Consider the following 27,669-nt stretch of genomic DNA (forward strand, 5'->3'; position numbering starts at 1 on the left):
AAAATAAGTGTCATTGGGCATCTCTTCAAAGAAAAGACTCCATCAAGGGCTGTAAGAAATTGGGGGACCTGACAGGGCACCTCACAGAACTAACGTGAAGACACAACCAGAAGCACTAAGGAGGATTTGGAGGGGGTGGTGAATAAAAATCAGTCTTTAATTCCACATCGTTGGCAGAGGATCACAAATTCTGAGGAAGCATGGAAGCATGACATCCCAGGCCCAGGAGATCTGAAGATTTTGAAGCTGTCAAGACTAAGGAAACAGCAGTGACTCAGTCTGGTGGGGGCCTTTCAAGAGTCCAGCTCTAAGTCCCCCGGCCCTGGGCGCTGGGCTGAGCTGGTGGCCCTGGGCTGCCTGGCTGCGACTGCTGCCGAGAGCTCAGCACACGGAGAGGCAAATCGGAGCCAAGAGGGTGGAGACAGAAGAAACCCTCTGGAGTCTTACAGAAGAATCTTTGAAATTCAGTTGTTTTCTGAAGATCAAGATTAAACTTATTCAGCCCCAGCCTGTCCCTCCTACCAACCTTCCATGTTCTTCTTGGAAATCCAGAAAGGACTGCAGCAACGCTCTGCGCGAGCAGCGTTGTCAGTGCCTAGCCACAGTCGGACACTGCGATACCTCCCTCCCTGTTCTGATGCTGCTCCACGCATTCCAGGAGCAGGACCCCACCCAACACAGCCCCCAGGTGCAGCCCTCAGAGCGGAGCCTCCGCAGATGGCTGCCCAATGACCCTGGGAGCCAAGACGCCTCCAGGTGCAAACAGCTAAAGGGAGGTCTTTGTCAGGGAGGGGGGAGGGCGAGAGGCCGAGGCCTTTGATGAGCTGCCCAGTGGTGGGTAGTGCCTGATCAAATGAGTGTCCTGTGCTGCACCTGCAGTGAAAGGAACCCCTGGCGCACAACAGCTTTTAGACCAGCGGTTCTCAACCTGTGGGTCGCGACCCCTTTGGGGGTAGAACGACCCTTTCACAGGGGTCGCCTAAGACCATCGGAAAACACATATATAAGGACATATTGTTTTTGTGATTAATCACTATGCTTTAATGATGTTCAATTTGTAACAATGAAAATACATCCTGCATATTAGATATTTACATGACGATTCATAACAGTAGCAAAATTACAGTTATGAAGTAGCAACGAAAATAATTTTATGGTTGGGGGTCACCACAACATGAGGAACTGTATTAAAGGGTCGCGGCATCAGGAAGGTTGAGAAGCACTGTTCTAGATGGAGGGCTGTCTTCATCGGCTGACTCTCAGAGTCTGCAAGTCATGCATCCTACACGTAGGCCTTGCTCTCTCCCTTTGAATTGTCAAACTAGATCATGCCTGCCTGCATCTGCCAGCAAGGGTGCTAATTAAACACCCAGGGAGAAGAGACCACTGCCCTGTTCAATACAAACCTCAACTGATGACCATGCAGCATGGCCTGCCTTGGATAAACAGCACAGATGGGAAGCAACATGTCAGCTGCAAGAAATCACCTCCTTTAGGTGCACTCTGCTGTTCTAACTCATTAAAAAGGCACCCGTGTGGTCTGAAGGCAAGGTTTCCAAGGGCCTACATCTGCAGAATGGAAGGTCCCTAGCTCCACATCTGGGACAAGTCCCGAAAAACAAGCTGATGAGACTGATCTCGTCGCACATCAACGGCGACTATGCTGTCTGCCACACAAACCACAGTGCTGGCACAAAGATGTCTGCCGGGATGAAAAGCATCAGAAACTGGCAGCAGGACTTTGGTCAAAGGACTTTAACACATGCGAAAAGTACAGGTAGAAAAATTAAATATGCATATATATGTATACACTACATGCATTTGTATGGATGGTACAAATGAACATGTGAGAATAATCATAACAATGCTAAAAAGATTAAGAAGAGGGGACTAGCTCTACCAGACATTAAAACATTATAAAGCACTACAAAGTAAAAGTCTGGTATTGGCACATGTACAGAAAGACCAATGGAAGAAGAGAGATCAACAGACCTAAATATATATGTAAATTTGGTGTATTTCAGAAATGTAGGCAAAGATGCGTTTAGTAAAAGGCATAGGAATCATTCAAAATGTGATACTTGCATATTAAATGTAACAAGATACCAGCTTTACCAATCAGAGAGATGTTTTTACAAGTCTGATAGTGTGCTGCTGAGGAGGGTGAGGAAAAACATGTTCTCTTATACCCTGCTGGTAAGAAAGCACATTTGTACAATCTCCACAGAAGGTAAGTGGGTGATATCCACACAAATGTATATATACATTCCCTTCCACCAGTTCTAGCAACAACTTGCATATGCTCCACTGTACACAAAGTAGTACGTGCAGTGTTTTTCCAAACTGCAAGGCATGACCCACTAGGGAGTCTATGGAATCAATTTAGTAGATTATGACCAGAATTTAAGAAAAAAAGAAACAGAAGCATACAAAATATCAGAGTGCATTACATATATTAGGAGTAAGCAGGGTTTCATGAGTATGTTACAAATGTATTTGGTAGTGATTTTACAGCAAGCCAAGTTTTTTTTAAAGGTTTAAAAACCACCTTATAAGAGAATCCTATCCTATATAAGAAAAGCCTAATATGCAAACCGACTGAACGGTAGACCGACAGGTTGCTATGAGGTGCACTGACCACCAGGGGGCAGATGCTCAATGCAGGAGCTGACCCAGCCCACAGGGCCCAGGCCGGCCAAGGTGGGTGCCAGCGAGGGCCCCCCCAATTGCCCCTCCAGTCACCCTACAGATGGGCCCTGATCGCTGGCCAGGCCTAAGGACCCTACCCATGCTCAAATTTCGTGCATCAGGTCTCTATTTATAATAGCACTAGTGGCCCAGTGCATGGATTCGTGCACATTGAAAGGAAATTGATTAGAAGAAATATTTTAATATCGCCATTTGCCTTTTCTCTATAATAGAAGTGTCAACCAAATTCGTGATGGACAATGACAGATCGAAACACACATGTGCGATTGGTGCCAGCAAGTGCTTTATATGTATCGCACTTGCGTGAGTCAACTTAGCCTTTTATATATATGGAATAAACTTGCTTAATTAGACCTGCTTTCTGATGTAGCTAAACTTTTTCCAGCCCAGTGAAGCACCCCAACTTGTCTTTCAGGTAATTGTCAGCAACACAGCAGTAAGTATCAACACAAAGCAGATTATTATTGTGGATCACGCAGGGAGAACAAAGTGTAGAATATTTAACTGCAGCAGCGTTTGACTATATTCTGCACAGTGAGAAAACCTAAAGTCATTTTCAAGGTCCACCATTTCTTAATTCTTTTCAGTCAGGTCAAATTTCTAAACTTTCTAAATCTCTGTTTTCCAGCTAATGAAAAGAAAATAGGATTCTACCAAGTCTCCTACCTACCTACTCCAGCACTTCTGTGAGGATCAAATGAGATGAGGCACGGGAAAATGCTTCACAGACATTTGGTTAAAGTGTAAAATGTTTGCACCTGGTTATAAAGCAAGTCATGTTCCTGGGCTGAAGAAACTGCAGGGAGGCTAGTCATTGCTAAAGAGAGGAAGCCGGGCGCTGCTACGTGATGTCATTACCCAGCTCCCACAGTGACCGTTTTCGGGCTGGGCTGAGCTGTGGGCCGCATTTTGTGCCATGGGGTCTTGGCAGCATCAGCTGCGATTTGGTGGGTTGTCGCTCCTGAGTGGTGGTGGTGCCTGTGTCCCACTTGGGGGAAGCCAGGTGTTGTTTTGTGGGTGCCAGGTCTGCATTGCCAGTGCACCGATGCGCACTGACCACCAGTGTGCAGACGCTCAATGCCGGAGCTGCGGTGATGCGAACTGGCCATTTACAAAGAAATGGCACCACGGACCTGGCGCGGACAAAGCAACACTCGGCTTCCCCCAAGTGGGACACAGGCCCTGCCACCACCCAGGAGCGACAGCCCACCAAGTAAATCACAGCCAACACTGCCGAGACCCCACAGAGACCCCACGGCGTAAAATGCGGCCCACAGCCCAGCCCGAAAACGGTTGCTATGGGAGCCGGGTAATGACGTCACATAGCAGCGCCCGGCTTCCTCTCTCTAGCAACGACTAGCCTCCCTGCAGTTTCTTCAGCCCAGGAACAGGACTTGCTTTATAGCCAGGTGCAAACATTTTACACTTTAACCAAATGTCTGTGAAGCATTTTCCCGTGCCTCATCTCATTTGATCCTCACAGAAGTGCTGGAGTAGGTAGGTAGGAGACTTGGTAGAATCCTATTTTCTTTTCATTAGCTGGAAAACAGAGATTTAGAAAGTTTAGAAATTTGACCTGACTGAAAAGAATTAAGAAATGGTGGACCTTGAAAATGACTTTAGGTTTTCTCACTGTGCAGAATATAGTCAAACGCTGCTGCAGTTAAATATTCTACACTTTGTTCTCCCTGCGTGATCCACAATAATAATCTGCTTTGTGTTGATACTTACTGCTGTGTTGCTGACAATTACCTGAAAGACAAGTTGGGGTGCTTCACTGGGCTGGAAAAAGTTTAGCTACATCAGAAAGCAGGTCTAATTAAGCAAGTTTATTCCATATATATAAAAGGCTAAGTTGACTCACGCAAGTGCGATACATATAAAGCACTTGCTGGCACCAATCGCACATGTGTGTTTCGATCTGTCATTGTCCATCACGAATTTGGTTGACACTTCTATTATAGAGAAAGGGCAAATAGCGATATTAAAATATTTCTTCTAATTAATTTCCTCTCAATGAGCATGAATCTGTGCACCAGGCCACTAGTATATAGATAAGATTGAAAACAACCTAAACATCCACCAGCAGGGACTACTTAAATAAATGATGGTCCATCCATGCTAGTAATCATTAATAAGGATGAAGCAGCTCTAAAATGTGCTGCCATAAACAATCTCCAAAACATATTATCAGGTGGGAAAAGCAAGATGCAGAACACTGTGCGATATGCATGGTTTGTTTTATTTTTCAAATGTAAACATACATACATCAGGTAACTCTGGAAGGAACTGGTTACAGTGTTTGCCTCTGGGTAGGGTACTAAATTAGGAGACAAAATTACTTTTCATTGTAATTCATTTTGTTCAAACCATGTGCATGTATTACATATAATTAAAGAATACATACACCATCTGGACCCACCCCCACAATTCATCTATCTACCCTCAACAACTGAGCAAACAGTGGAGTTGCAGCCTAATTCCATCAATTAATCTTGGGCAAGAAATGTCATCCCTCTGACCATCCATTCATAATGCAAAAATGCAGATTACAGCAATATCTGTCCTGAAGATTGACTAAGAGATGAAATGCCCCCGCACACAGTAGGAACTGCTAAGTGTTCACTCCTCCCTTCCCTTTGTGGACTCTTAAACCCTTTGTACGAAGATGACAAAACCATCCAGTATATCAACCTCTTTACAAAACTAGTCTGGGTTTGGAAATCTACGGGATGTGATCCCATTTTTGTATAAAAACTGTGTCTAAACACAAACATGACTTTATCCATAGACAGAAGGCTATGGACCAGACTTATTTTGGGGAGGTGCTATTAAGGTGGCTTTTGACTTTTAAAATATCCATCTTTATCTAATCTTTCCTCAGTGAGGATAAATTACCATCATAAGAGATTTGTTACAAAGAGGAGTCTTAATGTAAGAGGTATGTACGAAATCCAACAGATATTCCACTTATCTTATGAAACTGCTAACAACGAAAGTCCAGCAAGAAAATTAGAGAACCACACCAGTCCTTATAATATCATGTGATTGGTCCTCAATAGAGGGTCTTTCATAAGAGGCTAATAAATTGATACCTACTGTTTACTTGAAAGCTTCTTCAAACACCTTCTTGGTTGAGTTTTGTTGCAATAACTATCAACCCAGCCATCAGGACCTCTGGGTTCTCCTGGCCAAAGAATAACCCCCTCACCTGCCCATCAGCTCCCCTGGCCGGGCCCCTACCTTGCCATCAGAAGCAGTGTTGATCCTGTAGTGGTACACCCTGCCTTCGTATCTCAGCGAGATGGACCTCTGCCCCGGGCTGCTCTCGCTCTCCCGCACCAGGAAGCTGCCGTTGATCCCACTGCTCAGCAGGTACTCAGCAGCGTTGCGGGACACGGGCCCATGATACCAAGAGTGCTTCTCCAGGCTGTTGACGGGTGTGATGTAGTTGCTTGGGACCCACCCTTGGCCATTTTTGGTTTGGGCTTCGCACCATTCCCCATTGTGATTGTAGCCCAAAACCCGGAGCTTCTCACCTTAGAAGAAAAGCAGCAAATCAGACACATCAGCTTCACAGGCTAATTCGCTCATTCTCACTTAGTCTTGTACGATTACTAAAAATCTCCTAATTCCTAAGTACCTGCTTCATTTCAACAAGTCCACATAAATGTGTGCATTTTAAGTGTCTAAGAGTACATTTTATATGAAGCTTCCTGTTTGTACTGAAAGCCGAGATAAACGTATAGCCTCAGTTTTTAGAGATCTATTATGTTTTGTTACTCAAGTGCCTCAATACAAGAAGCTTTTTAGGAAAAAAATACCTTTTCTTTAAAAAAAAAAGTGTTTTGCCCAGTTGGTGTGACTCAGCAGTTGAGGTCACTGGTTCAATTCCAGGTCAGGGCACATAAAAGGCTTTCAGCTCAATCGCCAGCAGGGGATGTGCAGGAGGCAGCCGATCCAAGATGCTCTCTCATCACTGATGTTTCTTCCTCTCTCTATCCCTCTCCCTTCCTCTCTGAAATCAATAAAAACTTTTTTTAAGTGTTTTTCTGGGTCTGGTATCTTTTTCAGGATAGAAGAAGGAAAGCTCTGTTTTGTGAAGGACGACTGCACAGGAACCCCTCTCATGAGAAGTGACTATTTTGGGGATCTCTGTATTCCAAACTTTAAATCTGCTCTTTTAATCAGCAAAGGGGTGAACAATCAAGCCACAACTTCACCCAATTTCTGGCTCTTGCAACTACCACCTCTGCCCACAGCCCTTTTACCTTTAGTGATACTTAGAGTGTTATCCCCACTGGCCACAAAATCATACAGTGCAACAAAAAGGTTGGGGTCATTTTCACTGGGACCAGCGAGGAGGTTTTCCTTAGAGTTCCAACGAGCTGCTTCGCTCAGACCTTGGGGCTCGAAGTCAGATGCTACTGGCCTTTGGAGGGCTTCTGAAAGAGAAATAGGAAATAGAAGAAATTTTAAAAAATAACTAGGGAAAATAATTTTATTCTCGTGAGCAAAAAATTCTGTTATTTCCAAAATTATACATTCCTAATTTATTTTGTTTAACGCCTGTGCACTTTACATATGAAAAGAAAGGTGGTGTAAAGAATGGACTCTTCTTTTCCCAAATCTTGCGAAAAACACTACGTATTTGCACTCCAAGGTGGTGTTCCCAAATAGTGTAAGCCATTTAAATGCACCAATTCAAAGTGAACTGGAAATAATCCATCCTCGTAAGTCTGCCTCTGCTTATGTTATAATATGGAGGGGAAGTTTCTTGCCTTAAAACATTCTTAAATTTAAAAACATATGCACATCATTTAAAAACCAAATATTACAGAAGGGTTTATAATGAAAAACAAGTATTTTCCATCCACTCTCCTTCACACCTGGAGGCAACAGCTCTTTTTTTGGCCATCATTTCCATCTCTCTACACATAAGCTGTATAACCCTGCGCCCCTCCCCCCTCTCTCCTGTGCTATCCACTACTGGTTACCTTTGTATTTTCAGTAACAGACTTGCACATTTCTTTTTCTGCCAGCTGGAGACCTATCCCTCAACTATCTGCTTCATAACCTATGTGAACATCCTCGCCTTCCTCCCAGCTTTCCTCACTCTGTGCTCACTCTCCAAAAAGGCCTTCTTTCCTCTTTCTTTTACCTTGTGAGAGTTAGCTGTCTTCTATTCTGTAATAATAAAATCTTCCTTGTTTTGTCTATAGGTAGATTCTAAAGGTTGGAAACCAATAAACATCTTTTAATAATTTACTATTAGTCACTACAGGGTCAAATAATTCATTGTTTTCTCCTGAAGTTTTTTTCTGCCTTTCTTTTTCTTGAACTACACTCAGCCGCTCTAGAATTTCTCTGTGATGATGACAAACATGCACAAGGGTCCTTTGAAACCAGCAAATCTACTCCAAGTGGACCTTAACAGCTGTAAGGATATTATGGAATGAAATATGAGCACTCATTTCAGGCAACTACAATAAGAAATCAAACTAAAAAAGGGGCGGGGGAGGGGATTCTAATTTGAAAGAATGAAAGGATCTACCACATACTTAAGCCAGACCCAAATGGTAACAAAACAAACCTGTTTTAACTTTCTCTCTTTATGGAATTAGAGGACACCCAAATATCTTTTCTTGGGCAATAACGCCCATCTCGAGAATAGGCCTGCCCTAGATGGTTTGGCTCGATGGATAGAGCATCAGCCTGCAGACTTGAATTCAGGGTCCTGGGTTCAATTCCGCTCAAGGTCACATACCTCCGTTGCAGGCTCAATCCTGGCCCCAGTTAGGGAATGTGCAGGAGGCAACCAATCGATGTGTCTCTCTCATATTGATGTTTCTTTCTCTGCCTCTCCCCCTCCCTTCCACACTTTCTAAAAATCAATAGAAAAATATCCCCAAGTGAGGATTAAGAACAACAAAAAAAAGGAATAGGCCTGATTCTTCAGCGTTCACTTAAAAACAAAACAAAAAACCCACTGGAGGCAACCAGGACTAAGGGACTAAGCTAAACTTCCAGAAACATGACTGGAGAACTTTCAAAAATGGGCATTCTTTAATAACTCTCTGGAATAACCCAACAGAACATAGATAATGAAGATCTTTCAATTCTAGCTTTTGTATACTGACTGAAGTAAACCTTCAGGAATCGTTTTTCTAAAATGCATCCCAAATTATGTCATTACTATGCTTGGTAATTTTATCTTATGAATCACAGGGACACAGATAATTTAAAGGAGGGTCTAATAACACTGCCATCCTCTAAAATGTGGAAAAGTCGTAGTGATGTGTTAGGCCCTGCTCTCTGAGTATTTAAACTGGCTCTAAAGCAGCGGTTCTCAACCTGTGGGTCGCGACCCCTTTGGCGGTTGAACGACCCTTTCACAGGGGTCGCCTAAGACCATCCTGCATATCAGATATTTACATTACGATTCATAACAGTAGCAACATGACAGTTATGAAGTAGCAACAAAAATAATTTTATGGTTGGGTCACAACATGAGGAACTGTATTTAAAGGGCCAGAAGGTTGAGAACCACTGCTCCAAAGTGTGTTTAGTGCCATCGTGATGAGGGATTGATCAATTAACAATAACAAAAAAAAGCTCATTAAAGCAGGGAATTATTATTTTTTATTAAAATACTAGAGGCCTGATGCACGAAGATTCGTGCAAGAATGGGCCTTCCTTCCCCTGGCTGCTGGTACCGCCTTCACTCCGGCCAGGAGCCGCCTTTCTGCCTTCGTTAGGGCCCGGAGCCGCCTTTCTGCCTTTCCACCTTCCCACACTGCCTAGAAACCCGGAGCAGCTGGGGCAGTGCGGACGCCTGCACTGGCCGCTCAGCGTCTGTGTATGCAAATTAACCTGCCATCTTTGTTGGGTTAATTTGCATGTTCACTCCTGATTGGCTGGTGGGCATTGTGAAGGTACGGTTAGTTTGCATCTTTCTCTTTTATTAGTGTAGATGTGACCTCCTCCCCCTACTGGAATATGCATTGGTTTGCTTGTCTTGGCTATAGGGCCAAGGACTAACCTTTCGGTGTGGCTATGCACTCAGAGCTGGCTGTTATCTTCTTCTGTAAGTCCTACCTGTAATGCACTCTCATCTCCAGATCACTTTCCTGCAGGTGGAGGGAGAACTCAAAGCCATTTGCTATGGAATCCAGTACATCCCCTCCAATTATCCACAGGTGCCTTACTCACCTCACCTCTAGCCCAGTAGCAATTTTTAAAAAGTGACCTGCCTTTACTGAGTCTGTCTAAAGCATTCATTTTCATAGAAAGAATTATCTTTTCACATTTGGATTTCATTGGTTTCATATTAACCAAGTAATTAAAACAACAAGTATATCTAAAAAAACCCCCAACAAAACAGATTCAGAAAGAAACACAACTGGCTTTGCTGTGGCTGCAACTCCAGGGGGCAGGGGCAGCGCTCACAGCAGACATGGGGTGTGGCAGCCCTGTATCTGTGCCATGGCAAGGGTAGTTGAGCCCGAGTCAGTTAAGTGGGAGCAAGTCAAAAGAATGTCTACGATCATTACATTAAATAAAACTGCTAGACAAAGGATGATTCTTCACATAAAAGAACTTTTGCATACCAAAAAACAAGACAAATCCCTCCACTATGGAAAAATAGACCAAAACCATGAATAAGCAACCAATGGACTCAGACAGTAGGGGGTGAGGGCATGTGCTGGGGGGTGGGAGTGGCTGGGGAAAGGTCAATGGCGGAAAAAGAGACTTATGTAATACAGTGGGGCCTTGATTTACAAGTGTCCCGACTAACGAGTTTTGCAAGATATGAGCCATCTCTTGGCCGATATTTTGCTTTGAGTTGCGAGCTAAAATTCGGGTTACGAGCCAGCTTCAGATACCCCACTGCTAGTTGGCACAGCGAACGTCACAGTGAACGCCACAACATCAGCCCAGCATCACGTGCCATTGTAATTGTGAAAATTGATTTGACATACGAGTAATTTGAGTTAAGAGCTCCGTCACGGAACAAATTAAACTTGTAAGTCAAGGCCCCACTGTACTTGAAACAATAAAGAATTTAAATTTTTAAAAAACCAAACATGAATAAGCAATTCACAGAAAACTTAAATTACCATTAAAATGGAAAGCAGGTTAACCCTCTAGTAATCAAAGAGATACAAATTCTCCATTAAATTGGCAGGTACACTTTCTTGAGGCTAATAGTGTGAGACTTCAATGAAATGGGCACTCTCATACTATGCTTGCACTTGGTGTAGAAACTGCTGTAATATTTTAGAAGGCCAACTGGAAATATGAACCGAGTCTTTTAAAAATTCCATAACCTTTGCCCTACCTCTAGGAATTTATACTACAAGAGCCACACAATGATCTGTATAGAGTGACTTTTAAATAGCGAAACATAAAGGTACAAAATATTTATCAACACAAGATAAGCTAGTTTGTGGTCCCATCCATAAAACAAAATCCTATGTAATAAAAGACTACTATGTCAAGTGTCTGCTTGTCCATTCAACCAATCAAAACATAGTATGCTAATGAAATGCTAAGGCTGCTCAACTGCTCAATATGACGTGCACTGACCACCAGGGGGCAGACAGTCAACTGGTTGATCAGTCACTATGACGTGCATTGACCACCAGGGGGCACATGCTCCAACTGGTAGGTTAGCTTGCTGGGGACTGAGCGAGATGGAGCCCTCCTGCGGCCACGCCCCCCAGCCGGCCCAGCCCCCACCCATGCACAAAATCATGCACTGGGCCTCTAGTATACTCATAAAGCTGTTCAAAATACTTTTGGAGAAAACAGAGAAAAGTCCAGAAGGAACTACACCAAAATGTGAACAGTATGTTAACTCAGGGTGGTATGTTAACAGTACCATTAAAAGTAGTTAAAAAGTGGTTAATTCAGGGTAGGTGAGATTACAAACATTTAGAATTTTCTTTATGAATGTGGATTGTTTTTATCATCGAAAAACAATTACAAAAATAGGAAAAAATTTATGAACAGAAGCCAGCCGATGCTTATATAACTGATAATCTAACATTAAAAAGGACACAGGGGAGGAGGGCATCTACTCAAGTTGTCCTTAAAAAGTATTTGCTCCTTTCCCTCGATGTCCCACCCCGTGGCCGTGAGCATACAAGCTTAACCTTGGCCGACCAGGCCCATACAGGAAATTAAACCAAAGTCATGAATACAATAATGCTTTTCTTTTCAAATGCCATTTGACCTCTTCTATCAAGCATTCTGCAGCATCTGGATTTGATCAAAGAAAGTTACATAATCAGGGGAAGTGGCCTGGAAAACACCTAGAATAGGCAGAAGGCAGATACCCAGGGGTGACCATCGGTTTAAAGTATGGGTTAAAGAGGGACTGTCCCGAACATGGAGACAGATGCTGGGAATTCCATGTGAAGGGATGAGGCCTTTGTCAGGAAGGAAAGGGCCTCCCACTGTTTTTTTTTTTTTTTATTATTCAACAGGATGTGAGGAAATCCAAGGCAGTCTCTCCATTTTCCTCTCCAGTTCTTGCTCCATTCCACAAATTAATGGCCAAAGCCCAAAGGGAAGTATTGCTCATGCATGCCTCTGGACCGAGACACTGAAGCGTAGCCACAGTCCAACCCCAAAACCTTCCAGTCAATTCCCAATCCAGGCTGATGTCAAAATTGACTCACAATGTACAAATGCCAAATTCCTTGCTTCATTTCATAGTGAACTATGCTCGTCAACCTTAAAAATGATTACAGCTTACAAGGCCAAAGTTGCAGAATGTACTTAAAGCTTCCTTGCTTAATACATGAACTTTCTGACAGTCTCACTGTCAGGAAGTTAAACCCCTAAAGAAGCCTGTCACCTTCATTAAAAAAAGATGCCCAAAACAGCACCCCTCCTCCATCCTTCCAATGGATCTTTTGGCTATTGTTAAAATCTCAGGAAATAAAAGTTTAGCATCTGCTATTATTCTTGATTTTGGGTGTGTGTGTGTGTGTGTGTGTGTGTGAACATTTTCTGCAGCATCCTTTCTGGGTCATATTTATTTTAAATATATTTATATTTGTATCATCAAAAGTGCCTCACATCCCATTTAGAAGTCTACTGTTATTTCACCATAGTGTTAATGAAAAAGTTTCCATCACCAACAAAACTCAGGAAAAGTAATTAATAGGCCATTTTAAGCACAAGAATTATGACATCTACAAACCTCTAGAAAGCTAGGGTTCCAATTATGAGAATATCAAACATTTGGAAATGCCACAAAATTCACTGGACCTGTGCATGATTAACTTAGTATTCTAAGAAAATGGGCTGGGTCTTTACAGTACAATTTAGATAGTTTGATACAAAAGAATTCTTTCTTAAAGTTGTGAGTCACTGATCAAAAATGTTTACAAGAGATTCCCTGATATGGCATATCTGGTCTAGACTTCCAGGGGCTGTGCTGCTGAACCCGCCGCTGGCAAACAGAAGAGAAGGAAACGCTCATGAACTCCAGCGCCTGGCAGGGGAGACTTCACCTCCAGGAAAAACCTCCCTGGGAAGCTTTCCGCCTTCCTGTTGACACTGTGCCCAAGGCCAGGGTTCCCTCTGCAATTCCCTACGCCAGTGGTTTCCAACCTTCCGAATGCCGCGACCCTTTAATACAGTTCCTCATGTTGTGGTGACCCCCGATTTCATTGTTACAAATTGAACATAAAGCATAGTGATTAATCACAAAAACAGTATGTAATTATATATGTGTTTTCCGATGGTCTTAGGCGACCCCTGTGAAAGGGTCGTTCGACCCCCAGGTTGAGAACCGCTGCCCTAAGCAGTGTTTACTGAACACAGAGGGCACTTCACCATTTCAGAGCTGGGGAGGGGCGAGAGGGCAGGTGTGTCAGATGTGATAAGCATTCCCTTTACTTTTAGTCACATGCAATTATTTACCCATGTTGCTTTATTCCTAGTTCCTTTGTGGGCCCTTCACTATTATCCTCCAGTTCAAGGAATCTCTGTAATTTAAAAATCTATAAAACAGACCCTTCAAAAAAGAGGGAAGGCTTCGTGTTTTATTTCCTACTCTGTTCCAACTGATGAGATCATGCTCAGACTATTCTCAAGTCAGTTTGTAACCGTCTCATACAACTTTTTATGAGTTTAGAGGAAAAGTATTGTTTCCCACAATTTGAACTTGATGAAAGTAATTTTATCTACAGTCTACATGGCCCTTTATTTTGTCATTTACACCCTCAGCCAGAGCAGTTAAAATTATTTTAAAAACAAGTTTATTAGCTAAATACAGCTTTGGCATTAACTTCACAATCTGAAAAGAATGTCCCAGCTCCCCCAAATACCGTGTCAGCAGCTGGAGAGCAGGGGTATGGTACAGTGATAATGATGCAAGGAATCATGCGTGGCCCTGCTCCAGGGGGAGAAACACGGTTAATAGATATGCACAGGCCTTAAAGCAAAAGTCCAATAAGAGGACAGTGCTGCCCTGTGGATGGATGTATAAGAACACAGACACTGAGGGCCAGGAGCTGCGAGGGGCTAAGGAAGAGGTGACCCAGAACAAGACCGTGCCCAGCAAGGGACAGGAGTCACGGGGATCCCAGGCCAGCCTGACCCACCAAGGCCACTAAGGGTCTTTATCTGTGCCGTGCAGTGGACCCTGTGGTGAGGCCCAAGGACTCCTCCTCAGAATAAAGTCTGCAAATGCATAAAATAAGTATGAAGAATTGCAAAGGAAAACAACTATATTGAAATAGTCCCCAAACCTTTTTTAAAATGTGATAGTGCTTTTTATGAATGCACTTGGTATATGCTTCTTTATTAACATATTAATGCTTTTTATTAACACCTTAAATAACAAGATCCAGTGGTAACTACTTTCATTTCAAAGTAGTGATGAGTGTAAGTAATAATCAAAACTGTTACATGATGGGAAAATATCTGATTTCTACTGGTGACAAAATCACAAGTACTGCTAATATTACTGTAGTTTATCTTGTAAGTTCTTAAAAAATACAATACTAATTTTCAATTAGAGGTTAGTAAAATAAAGTTTTAATGTTTTCCCATTCAAGTACAAGATCCCCTGAATTCTATCCCAGAACCCAGGGGCCTCCCCGGCTGCCAGCTCCAGCACTTCAGATTTGGTTCCGTGTAACCCCTGTGATCTGACAGGGAGAGGGGTCAAGAAAGAAGGCTGCTACAAATTAGTGAGAAGTCCAAATGAGACTATTTTCTTTTCTAAATAATGCAGTTTTATCACGTTATAGGCAAAAAGTTAGTTTCCTAGAGAAATCTCCTTTAAAAAGCAAGAAGTTAAAAAAAATAACAAAGTCATTTAACTTAGCCTAAGGCTTAAATATTTCCCCTGGAATCTTTTTACATTGTAATGTCCCTAGCCAGTCAATTTTAGAAATTAAAATTCTCTGTCCTAACCTATTCACAGTCTACATGTTAACTTTTCTGAAGATAAACAGTCCCTATAATCCCCTCCCCCTCCACCAAAATTGGGGGAAAAAAGGAATTTTGTATCACCTTTTAAGAATCTGTTGCAAAGAAGTCTACAATTACTGGAAATGGAGTACAAAGATCTATGTAAAATGAGGACCACCATCTTCAAAACACTGAACACCTGTCATTTGTGCCCGCTTCTCTCCCGCTCATCCCATCTAGTTCACACCCACATCCTGGCCACTTTTCCTCCTAATCTCTTTGGTCAGTCCTGTCCTCTCCCTACCCCACCATAGCCACGGTCTGGTTCCCCTCTGACCCTGCCCATACCAGAAGGGTCCTTCTAAACGGCAAATCTGACCAAATCACTCTCCTGTCAAAATCCCATCCAGATGTCGGGGTGGCGGCCCTGCCTGTCAATCATCAGTCACCATTCACTACAAGTGCACCTATGGCCACCTAAGCACAGGTGCCTGGCCAGGCAGCGGGCAGCTTGCAGATGAAGTGGGAGGCACTGCTCCTAGCATGTAACAGGTCCTCACAGCGTGTTACGGTTGTTCTTGGTGCCACCACTGCAGAAGCCCGAGCTCCTAAAGCGGGCACACCGGCCCTTTGGGGTCTGGTCAGGGCCCATCTTCTCCATGACCCCTACTTTCCACTCCAGCCCCCCAAATGCCTTGCAGTTCCCCCCAAGCAAACGCTGTTTCTGCCGCATCTGCGTGCACCTTGACAAGGGCTATCTATATACTTTCCCTGGGATTCATCCTCCCGACCTCACTGCCTCTGTACACCTCTGATTTGTCCTTCCTCCCCTCCCGCCGCACACTCAGGTTTACTTACCCTTCACCTCACGTGGATATCTGGTGTCTGTTCCTGTTACCGCCCTAAGGACTCCGTGTCCCTTGCAGTATCATCAGCCCGGGCTCAGGGGTGGGCAGGCCTTGTTCAAACCTCAGCCCACCACATCTGGGAGATGCTCATTTCTGAGCCTCGGCGACTCAAATGCACAATAGGACAACGGTATGGACCTAGTCCAGCCGTGGGCAAACTACGGCCCGCGGGCCAGATCCGGCCCGTTTGAAATGAATAAAACTATTGAAAAAAAAAAGACCGTACCCTTTTATGTAATGATGTTTACTTTGAATTTATATTAGTTCACACAAACTCTCCATCCATGCTTTTGTTCCGGCCCTCCGGTCCAGTTTAAGAACCCATTGTGGCCCTCGAGTCAAAAAGTTTGCCCACCCCTGACGTAGTCCCTGGTCGGGCTGTCGGGAGGGCTCAATGCACACTCATGCAGACAATTTTTGTATGGATGTCAGGTGTGGTACCTGGCACTAGGGCACTACAGGGCAATTACTCCTTCTCTTGTTACTGTCACCACAAACATCAGCTCCTTTTGGGCAGAGACCAAGCATTTTCAGAGTCCTCGGCACTGCCCCGCGTTTATTTAAATTACCTCCTACACAGAACACCTGCATTTGTTGGCCTTTAGCAACAAGGTAAAACATTGCATTACGACTTAAGAGTGCACCTTAACTCCCCGTTAACCTCTAACAGCAGAACAGAAGTAATAGATAGTAAAGATGAGAAGCAAATGAACCCTGGCCAGGAAAGCCTTCGTGAAGATCTAGGAAATGCAGTATTTGTTAATGGAATGTAAAGCGTGGCCAGGCTCCTAAATTACACCTTGGTGTGACACGAGTCCACTTCTCGATGCTTCCTAACAGGCGGACAGCATGGTGAGAGGCACTCTCCACGCACGCACGCTGTGTTTGTGGGGAGAAAAGCTGCACGGGCTGGAAAACAGCTGTCTCCGGCCACAGGCCGCCTGCGACCGACGAAAGACTCTGCTCTGCCTGCCAGACCCGAGCCGGTTTGAAAGCACTCACTTCTCATCTCCTGCTCTCCTTTAAGCATCATCCAGGACCCCTGCGTCAGTTCAGACCCCAGTCACTGAAGCAGAGGGTTACCCAATGGCAGGCAACTTTCCCAGAATGTCCCATTAGCCATTATTTCTATTGCTAACCTGAGTAGCTGAACGTGAACGGAAAACGATTATGTTGGCTCCTAAAAGCAATGGCTAATTCTATTCATGGCCTGCCTTTGGATTCAGTTTTCAGGCACCCAACGAACAACGCTATCAGCCACATTTGAGGACTGGGAAGAATTAGGTCTCTAAAGAGAAATTAAGAGTAATGAGGTTAAAGATTATGCAACGAAACGCAATACAATGGGTGACAGTTATTGATCCTCAGTGAGGACCAGCACTGTGCCTCGCACTGTATGTGCACTAACTCTGAGCTACCTTCTTCCGCAGACTCCATTATTACTGCACTTGAGGGCAGGAGACTGAGCAGAGAGAGAAGTCACTTTCCTCACCCTCCCTCCAGGGATCCTACTCAGCTGCCAGCCCTGCCACTCGCTCATGATCTTGCTTTTTCTTCCTCTCAGGCCACCCCCCTCCCCTCTCTCTGTCTTCTTCCCTCTCGTCTTGGTTTCCCTTTCCCATCCCAGCCTACTGTCTGTCTCCCAGTCTGTCTGTATCGCCCCCTCTGTCTCTACCTCCCTTTCCTGCTCCTCCCCCCCTTCCCTCTCTAATTCCCACCTGTTTCTCCTTGGCCTCATCTGTCTTCCCTATCACCACCACCCAACACAGAGAGGATAACAAATCACCTACAGTGTGGGTTAGGAAAGGACTTGAAAAGCAATTGTGGAGAACTCTTAGTATCTGAGGACAAAGTTAGACTCTCAAAAGTCAGTAACTAGCAAAGCTATTCAAAGGCTTTGGAACTGTAACTTCACTAGGAAAGAAAACAAGATGGACCAAAAGTTGGTAATATTACAGCTGGGTGATGAGTACCAGGGAGTTCATTATGTTGTCTGCTTTTGTCATAGGTTTAAAACTTTCCACTGTAAAAAAAAGTGAAAAAGAAAGACTAACTTAAGCATTTGTTTTAGAAATTGTTCTTCTGTGTTCTATTACAATCCACCATTACAGAAGAAAGTTATATTCTTCCGATGTCCCATTTGATCTTTAGTTCTTGTTACATATATTTTCCCAGTTTTAAGGTATAATGATACTGTATAAGTTAAAGGTTAATAATCTGATATATGTATATATTGTGAAAGGATTATCATAAGTTAACATCCATTACCACACATAGCTATAACTTTTTTCTTGGAAGGAAAAACTTTATAAAGATCTATTCTTTGCAACTTTCAAATATACAATACAGTATTTGTTAGCCATAATCATCACATTGTACAATATTGTTATATATTTTTAAAGCCTAACTATTGACAATTTTTCCTGTTTCTGTTTCGGATCAGTGTTTAATTACACTGGCAAAATTACTTTTGCAACAAAGTAGTAAGCAATATGAGATTTTTAGCTTTCACATGTTTGGAGCTATGAACATACTCCCTCTGGAGAGAAGAAATAAGATGCCAACCATGAACCAATAGGATTTTTTCTTCCACAATTAACATTTTCACCATGGGAATAAGATAGAATCAGAGGAAGGGAAGATACTTTTCCTTAAAACCAAGGACAGGAAATATTAATTATATACATCAAAACAAACTTGGAAAAATTTGTTTTGTTAACAAGAAAAACTATCAGGGAAAAAAAGAAAGAGAAACTATGGATGAGTTCAACTCAATTCTATCATACTTCAGCCACTAGAAAAACTGGCAACACCAACATTTCAGACTGCTAAGTATTTGTTTAAAATAACAACATCTAACATATGCTAACATCTTGCTCCGTGCCCCGCTCTGTGCTAAACAATTTCAATGAAATCTCTCATGTGAATCTACCAACTCAACAAGACAGGGACTACTCACAGCCCATTTTAGAAATGAGAACACCCAGGCTCAGAAAGCAATGTGCCCAAGATCCCTGGGCAACATGGGTGGCATCTGGGTCCACGCTGGCCGGCTCCAGAGCTGCGGGCCTCACATAGGAATGGGACCTTAGCATATATATCCCGGCCACAGAACTCTGGACTTAAGGACATCTCCAAGGAACCTCGTACCGGTATAAATACATATATTAAGCATTTTATTCGTTTCAAAACTTTCACCTGAATCATCTCATATGTTCGCAAAACGATCCTCTAAGGTGAGCTGGACAGAGGGTGCTTGTTCTGTCTTAGAGGTAATGGGCCAGAAAAGCTGAGAGAAGTCGGACAAAAGCCGGATCTCCTGACTCCAAATTCAAAAGTGTTTCTAACCAAAGTGAGTGGGCCCTTCTTCCTTCTCTTCTCTGAAGACCTCGGGGCACTGGTACGAGAATTAGTGAGGATGTCAATGAAGTGCTTGGTGCCAAGGCCTGTCCCATCAGAAATGCTCCACGGTTTTAACACAACCCCAAGTGAAATGGACCGACTGGCGATCCGGCTCCAGAAGGAGCCTCCGATTTTCTTTGTTACTAAACAAGAGAAGTAGCTGATGAGCTCAGGAGCGAGTGTTTAGAGAGAGTACAAGCATCTCTGAGGCAGAAGTACTAAAAGTGTCTGTGTGGCTGGACCACATAAAGCACACGCCAGAAAGCAAACTGCTGACAAGAAGCGTAAAAGAGGGCCCTTAAAATAAAATTTGAAAGTTCAACAAGAGTTCACTTCACACACATTCGTTTTTTATTCCACCACACGGAACTTACAGGTCCCTGTACAACATCCATGCACAATGTATACAAATACAAACATATGAACAAGTAAAAATAAACTGGAGGAAAGGTGAATTCAAATGGCTAATGTTCATGTTTTCTTTCACCTCTCTAGAGGTGAGGAATAACAGAAAGTTCAGTGAAGTAGACCGAAGATTATAAAGATAAACATGAGCATGGTAAATCGATGCAGCTATAAAGATACTTTCACAAAGTTGATGAACAAAATTCAAATGCTATAAATGCTTACATATGCATAAAATGTTTCCAGAACAGCGGTCGCCCACCGGTGGCCCGTGAGGTCTGAAAGGTTGGCGACCGCTGTTCTAGGAGGGCACACAAGAAACTCCGGAGTGCCTCTGGGCAGGGAAACTGCACAGGAGACAGAACCACTGGTCACTAAATACCCTTTTAGAATTCGTTAGCATGCAGTTATCTTTTAAAATGTTTTTATTGATTTCAGAGAGGAATCAATATGGCTAAAGGTAAGCATTCTTGTCAGTATCAGGTTTCCAGAAGAGAAAGAAAGAATACCCCCTTTTGAGGCATTAGTGTTTCTGAAGATACCATTTTAACATCCACGGAGAGTTCCAAAGAAGATAAACAGTCATAGTCCATAAAGCAGAGTAGCTAAACTGGGCTCTTTGGGGATAGACAGCACGGGTTCAAATCCCAGCACCACCACCTGCTAGCTCTGTTACCTTAGACTAGTTTCCTAATCTTTCGGTGCCTCGGCTTCCTCATCAATAAAATGGAAATAACCACAAGGCCATCATGAGAAGTAAGCAAATGAAATCACAGAATGTTGAAACAGTGGTTGGCACACAGTAAGCATTTAATAATTGCTTTGACAGCTAGGCCCGAATAGCAAAGTAGATGCACGATCAAGTTTTACAGCTGACCCCTCTTTGATAGGATGGAAAACTTGACCATATTTACTTCGCTCCATGACGTGTGATGACTGGGCCCCAATGGCCGTCAATAAACACTGATTGATTGATTTAGATGTCAGTAAAAACAGAAAGGCTGGATGACTTACCCAGATGTTGGCAATTATTTTTCCCAAGAGACTAATAGCACATCCAGTCCTTAAGAAAGGATCACTGACGTTTGTTAAATTCTCTAAACTACAAAATAATAATTTCATTTACTTTCCCCAATAAAACATAACAAATGACATCAGGTAAACTCAGTAACAACAAAGAATTCCTATAGTGATAGCTTTCCAGATAAAGTCTTAACCTAAAGCAGTCTGTTGTACCAGAATCCTTTTTTTTTTTTTAGACTTGAGAGCCAACATTATTTCAAGACATAGTAAGTCACTTTAGATTCCCCCTCCCCCGAAAAAAAGAGTAATTAAACCAGCCAGGTACTACTAAATCTCCCCCCCCCCCCCAAACAAAACAGTGTCACAGCTTTGCTGTGACCTAAACTTTTCCTCCAGCTCTGCAGTTACAAAAGTCCATTCATCTACTCAGCCTTAGGCATCCATCTGCAAAATGGAGATGATAATGCCTGACACTAACTCGTTACAGATGTAAATGAGAATGTGTTCAGAATTTTGAGCAACTTGGAAAACAAGCCACGTATTAACTGAAGCTGATTTTGGCTGTTCAGATAAGAACTTTTAGGGGACAAATAAACCATCTCTCTCCTAATGTTAGATTCTGTGAGCCCCCTCCAGCTGGGTGGGCCTTCTCTCGGGCCCCAAATCCCAGAGAGGGAAAGGCACCCATGGACGCCTACTGGGGCAAAATGGCAAACAGGTTTTGCCTATATCACTGGCGTTTATGGTCTGAGCTACACATATGATTCTAGGCAGGCCCTCAAATCAAAAAGTGAAAAGAAAAACAGTTTAGACAATTAATGAGGCCTCTGTTTATTTCTCCTTCATTTAAAAAAGAAAAACATTACAACTTCCTGGCACTATAGTAGAAATCCTACTTGTTCTAAAATGAGCTTTACATCTCTATTCCTATTTTAAGCCCTCAATGAAATTGATGGAGAAATGCAAGCAGGATTACTTCTCTTAAGTACAATCAGCCTTTTCAGCTGAAAGCAAAAAGCCTGGGATGACCAGTCCCAAAAGCAGATGAATTTCAGATCCATCTTGAAGCTATCAAATGATAACCGCGCATCCTCAATTCACTTTTTCTCAGACGTCACCTTACTAGGACAGAAAATGAAAGGCAAGTAACAGGAAAGGGGGGAGGGAAGGGTTAGATAAGAAAAAGAGCAGAACGGAAAGAAGGCAGAAGTGAGCGGCTCTTGGCTCTCAGCTTTTTTGAAGCGACCTAACGTGGTTCCTCCACCCTCGCCCCAGATACTCTGGACTCATTCACATGCCTTCTTAGCATTCGGTGTGATCTCTCTTTGCTCCATGGAAAAGGGAGAGAATGTGTGTCTAAGGCTTCCTCGTGGTCTGTTTGGGGTAGGGACGGGGAGTGGAAAGAGCGCTTGAAATTCTGTATCCATAAATGGTAGAGCGCGTTCTCTTTGTAGTACACGATACCTAATGAAAATCCTATCTTTCACAAACACAGGGCGACCTTTTTGACACATAATTTCCAGTTAACGGTGGAAATTCCACAACGTGGGCCGTCCAGGCCCGCAGAGTTCGCTTTCTCAAACTTTTTCGGGTCGAAGCCCGCAGTCGGGGGCCCCCTCGACACCGCCATCCCGACGCGGGCTCCCCAGGGGCCAGAGCCCGGCCCCTTCCCCCTCGGCCGGCGCCGCGCAGGGGCTGCGAGAGAAGGAAACAGAAAAGGGGGGACGGAGAGGGAGAGAAAGGGAGAGGGAGAGGGAGAGGGAGAGGGAAAGGGAGGGACGGAGAGGGGGAGCGGAGGGAGCGCAGGCGGGAAAGGCCTGGGAAGGCCCGGCGGCGGCCCGCGACCCCCTCGCCCACCCCCGCCGCGGCCCGGGCTCACCTTCCAGGTAGCAGCTGGAGGACGAGGAGAGCCCCTTCTTGGACTTGCAGCCCACCAGCTTCAAGCAGATCTCCAACATCTTCGTGTGCGGAGCCGTGAGGGCCGGCGCCCCCTTCCCTTCCGCGGCGCGGCTCAGGCTCGGCTCGTCCCCCTGGCTCCGTGCGCCCTCCCGGGCCCCCGCGGCCCCGCCATGCGGCCTCCCCGCCGCCCCGCGCGCCCGCCCGTGGCCGCGGCCGGGTCTCGTCTCCGCGCAGGACGCGCCTGTTAACAAAGGGCCCCGAGCCGGCCCGCGAGGCCCGCCCCGCCTCCTGAACGGCCTTAACCCCCTCCGCGCCGCGCCGCGCCGGCACCCTCTCTAGGCGATGGCCAGGCCCAGGCCGTCCTGCACCATCACCGCGGCCCCAAACCAATCCCACTTCTAAATCAACAGCATTTCTTATACGCAGAGCGTTTACGCACATGCGATCCTAACACCCCAAGAAAGGAACAGCTGCACCAGCTGCTCTGTGGAGACCGCAGGTGCTCCGCGCCACTTGGGAAACCATGAGAAGTTCCCAACCTGCACTGCTCAGGCCACCGTGCTCTGGGCCCTGACAAACCCGATGTCCCCAGAACGCTGGTGAATAATGCAAATTCCTTTGGAATTACCAACACTGGTCTCATTTCTATTCAGTGAGCTTACTGTGATTAAGGCTAAACTCAATGGGTGGGTAAGGAATGAATAATCAAGAGATCTGGAAGCCACATAACAGCTACAAGTGTGCAACACATTTGTCAAATCAGACATTCAGGCGAGGAGACGGTTGGCAGAATGAAGAGACGTGCGAGTTCACATTCAAACATAATCTCTGGTTATGTTTGGGGCTGAGGTCTCCACACCGAGAACTCTTCAGAGGCAGGGCCTGAGCCCTTCTTTGCCTCATTTTCTTCAATAGAGAACTTTCCCCTTGTTTGGCAGGTGTCATGGCACCATTGTTTAAAACCCATTTCATTGCCGTGTTGGGCTCAAATCTGTGTATAACTCAGGACTGATAATAGACAATGTCATAACATAATAATCACAAGAGTGTGTAACTTGGCATAAAACCAGAAATCCAGGTCAACAGGAAACAATAGGGTCCCCAATCATACCAAATAATTTAATAAAAATCAGATAAATATCAGTAACAATAGAAAACAAAATTTAACAATAGTATCAAAGCAACAGGCAGAAAAACTAAGTTAGTCCAGTCCTGGCTGGTGTGGCTCTGTTGGTTGGGCATCATCCTGTGCACCAAAAAGTTGCTGGTTTGATTCCAGGTCAGGGCACATGCCCAGGTTGTAGGCTCGATCCCTGGTGGAGATCATGCAGGAAGCAGCTGATCAATGTTACGCTCTCACATGTTTGTCTCTTTCCCTCTCTCTAAAAATCAGTAAAAACTATTCTTTAAAAAAACAAAACACCTAAGTTAGTCCATATCTTAGAGCACATGAATAATAAGCACTAACATGTATTACCCTAGTCAGGTAGCTCAGTTGGTTAGAGCATCGTCCTGATATGCCAAGGTTGCAGGTTCCATCCCAGATCAGAGCACATACAAGAATCAACCAATGAGCCGAAACCGGTTTGGCTCAGTGGATAGAGCGTCGGCCTGCGGACTGAAAGGTCCCAGGTTCGATTCCGGTCAAGGGCATGTACCTGGGTTGCGGGCATATTCCCAGTAGGGGATGTGCGGGAGGCAGCTGATCGATGTTTCTCTCTCATCGATGTTTCTAACTCTCTATCTGTCTCCCTTCCTCTCTGTAGAAAATCAATAAAATATATTAAAAAAAAAAAAAAAAAGAATCAACCAATGAATGCAAAAGTAAGTGGAACAACAAATTGATGTTTCTCTCTCTCCCTTCCTCTCTCTCTCTCTAAAATCAACACACACACACACACACACACACACGAGTGGCCAGATTATTATGACCACCTGACGTTTGTAGGCAAATTAGCAATACACTTCATCGTATGGGATATGGAAGCCGAAGGCCTGTTCGAACACCTTTGCTGTCTGTAGTTACCAAGATAAAACGTCTCCAATTCGCACAGGAACACAAGGATTGGACAGTTGAGCATTGGGAAAAAGTCATGTGGTCCAATGAATCACATTTCCAGTTGCATCATGCAGATGGCAGAGTGAGAATTTGGCGGAAACAGCATGAAAGCATGCACCCCCCTTGCATGAGTACAACCCTTCAAGCTGGTGGGGGCAGTGGTATGGTTTGGGCATGTTTTCCTGGCATGATTTGGGCCCTTTAATTCGTGTGGAACAACCTCTGAATAGCACAACATACCTAAGTATCATTGCTGATCAAGTTCATCCTATCATGTTGATGGCGCATCTCAATGGAGATGGCTTCTTCCAACAAGACAATGCGCCATGCCACGGTGCTGTATTGTGCAGGAGTGGTTTCAAGAACATGAGGGAGACTTTACCTTGCTTAGGTGACCCCCACAATCACCAGATCTCAATCCAATTGAGCACTTGTGGGATGAAGTTAAAAGAGCCGTCAGGCAGCTGGTTCCACAACCATCAAATCTCACAGAACTGGACAGTGCTATTCATCAGGCATGGTGTCAGATTCCTCGCATCACCTTTCAACATCTCATGGAATCAATGCCAAGAAGAATCGCTATAGTATTGAAGGCAAAAGGTGGCCCAACAAAATACTGATGGGGTGGTCATAATTATCTGGCCACTCAGTGTACACACACACACCCCTAACATGTACTGAGATCTCACTATGTGTCGGAGTCTTGTGAAAAGCATGGTCTGTCCACACTACTACACTGCATTTGCACAATGATCCTGTAAGGAAAACAGTATTATTACCCCAATTCTTGGAGCTCAGAGAAGTCAAGCACTTTGCCGAAGGTCCTACATATGGAAACAGGCAGAGCTGGACTCCACGCAGGTCTACCTGGATCCAAGGATCAGGCTCCTGACCAGTAAAGTAATACACAGCCACATCTGACCAAGAATAGATTATAAGTAGATTAAAGCTTTGAATATCTATACCTTTGGTTAAATAACTAAGGTTGATATATGTTTCAGAGGAAGCCTTAGTTAAGAGATCCTAGCCCTAGTTGGTTTGGCTCAGTGGATAGAGCATCGGCCTGCGGACTGAAGGGTCCCAGGTTCGATTCCAGTCAAGGGTACATGCCTGGGTTGCAGGCTCGATCCCCAGTAGGGGGCGTGCAGGAGGCAACCTATCAATGATTCTCTCTCATCATTGATGTTTCTATCTCTCGCTCCCTCTTCCTTTCTCTCTGAAATCAATAAAAATATATTTTTTAAAAAAAGAGAGAGAGAGAGATCCTGGCTATGGTGATCAGCCCCAGAGACAAAGCTGGATTCATTTGTTTTACTTTCCGGCCTACAGGGTAATGACCAAAGAATGGGTATCTTCAGTACACCAGGAATGGCTAAGAGATCTTCATTTAGGTCTGCCATAAAGAACACATAAAATTCAAGATGTGACTGGATGAGACTAGTGTATATCACAGGGGTTCTCAGCAAAGGCATCATTAACTTTACAAATTCTCATCAATGTACAAAATGTTTTTACTGTAATAGAGTGAACCTGCGGTTAGTGTTGTAGTGCCAGGTCAGGCCTCATGAGTAGCTAAGAAGGCCCAGTCCCCTGGAGACACAGGGCTACAGGGCTACAAGGTAACAAGTACAGTGCCTGTGGATGCTATCTAGACTCTGGGCGATACTGTCTCACTAGAGAGCCTTCAGGAAATGACTGCTGACTTGGTTAGTGTTGTCTTAAACCTTTCAACCTCCAAGTGTAAAGTCAAAAATAAAATTCAAAAGCATGACACCAGTTTAAACAAGCTGAAAAATACAATAATCTGTTTGGTGCCATTCTGGAAAGTTCAAGAGCTTTGGACCAGACTATGATAAACCTGTCATTATAGAGCATTTCATATTTAAAAGGCTACATATTCAAATTGGCAAGTAATGCCAAGAATTATATATACATTAGTGGGTATTTTTGCAATTCTAACTATATCCTTGAATACTATCAGTTAATATAGACCCAGATATTTGTTTGCATGTTCTGTGCTTTATATTGGGATGTAAGTTTATTTTAAAAAGCTAATGACTATTAATATTCTGCTCTTGAGTCTAAAATAACTTTATCCTCTTAAAATGAGTAATGCTTGCCCTAACCGGTTTGGCTCAGTGGATAAGAGCATTGGCCTGCAGACTGAAGGGTCCCAGGTTCAATTTTGGTCAAGGGCATGTATCTTGGTTGCGGGCACATCTCCAGTAGAGGGTGTGCAGAAGGCAGCTGATCCATGTTTCTCACCGATGTTTCTAACTCTCTGTAAAAAATGTCCCTTCCTCTCTGTAAAAAATCAATAAAATATATTTTTTAAAAATGAGTAATGCTTGCTTACAAACTGTGTCTAAAACTGAATTAGCAGCAACGAATATTGAAACTATCACCAAACTGTACACCACCATATCAAACCTGTATTATCCTTTCCAGATCCAGTGTTGATCCTTATGAAACTCACTTGCAAGATACAAAAGGCATTCTGTTACAAGCAAGTAGAGCCTCAGTCTTCTTACTATGCTGAAGAAAGGCCCAAGGATTCCCTCCAAGCCAGTGGTTCTCAACCTAATGCCACGACCCTTTAATACAGTTCCTCATGTTGTAGTGACCCCCAATATCATTGTTACAAATTGAACATAATTAAAGCATAGTGATTAATCACAAAAACAATATATAATTATATATGTGTTTCCCGATGGTCATAGGCGACCCTTGTGAAAGGGTTGTTCGACCCCCAAAGGGGTCGCGACCCACAGGTTGAGAACCGCTGCTCTAAGCAATCTTAAGCCTCAAAGGTATTAACTTAAAAAAAAA

At 43.9% G+C, this 27,669-nt stretch overlaps 1 protein-coding gene across 6 annotated transcripts in view; it reads right to left on the reverse strand.

Moving 5' to 3' along the window:
• The window catches only part of ABL1 (ABL proto-oncogene 1, non-receptor tyrosine kinase), a 98,446-nt gene that overhangs the window by 23,418 nt on the left and 47,359 nt on the right, over window positions 1-27,669 (reverse strand). For 5 of the 6 annotated variants that reach the window (XR_004971110.1, XM_036329332.1, XM_036329329.1 and 2 more), the window contains exons 2-3: window positions 6,981-7,154; window positions 5,953-6,248 (exon numbers count right to left, since the gene is read on the reverse strand). Coding sequence is in view for 5 of the 6 variants with exons in the window: in XM_036329332.1 (XP_036185225.1) it covers window positions 5,953-6,248; window positions 6,981-7,154 (470 nt within the window). In the remaining variant the exon portion in view is untranslated. Of the gene's footprint in view, window positions 1-5,952; window positions 6,249-6,980; window positions 7,155-22,761; window positions 22,997-27,669 lie in introns of those variants that run through there. The other variant, XM_036329331.1, reaches the window with a different exon arrangement.

The sequence above is a fragment of the Myotis myotis genome, unplaced genomic scaffold, assembly GCF_014108235.1.
Source record: "Myotis myotis isolate mMyoMyo1 unplaced genomic scaffold, mMyoMyo1.p scaffold_m19_p_12, whole genome shotgun sequence".
NCBI lineage: Eukaryota > Metazoa > Chordata > Mammalia > Chiroptera > Vespertilionidae > Myotis > Myotis myotis.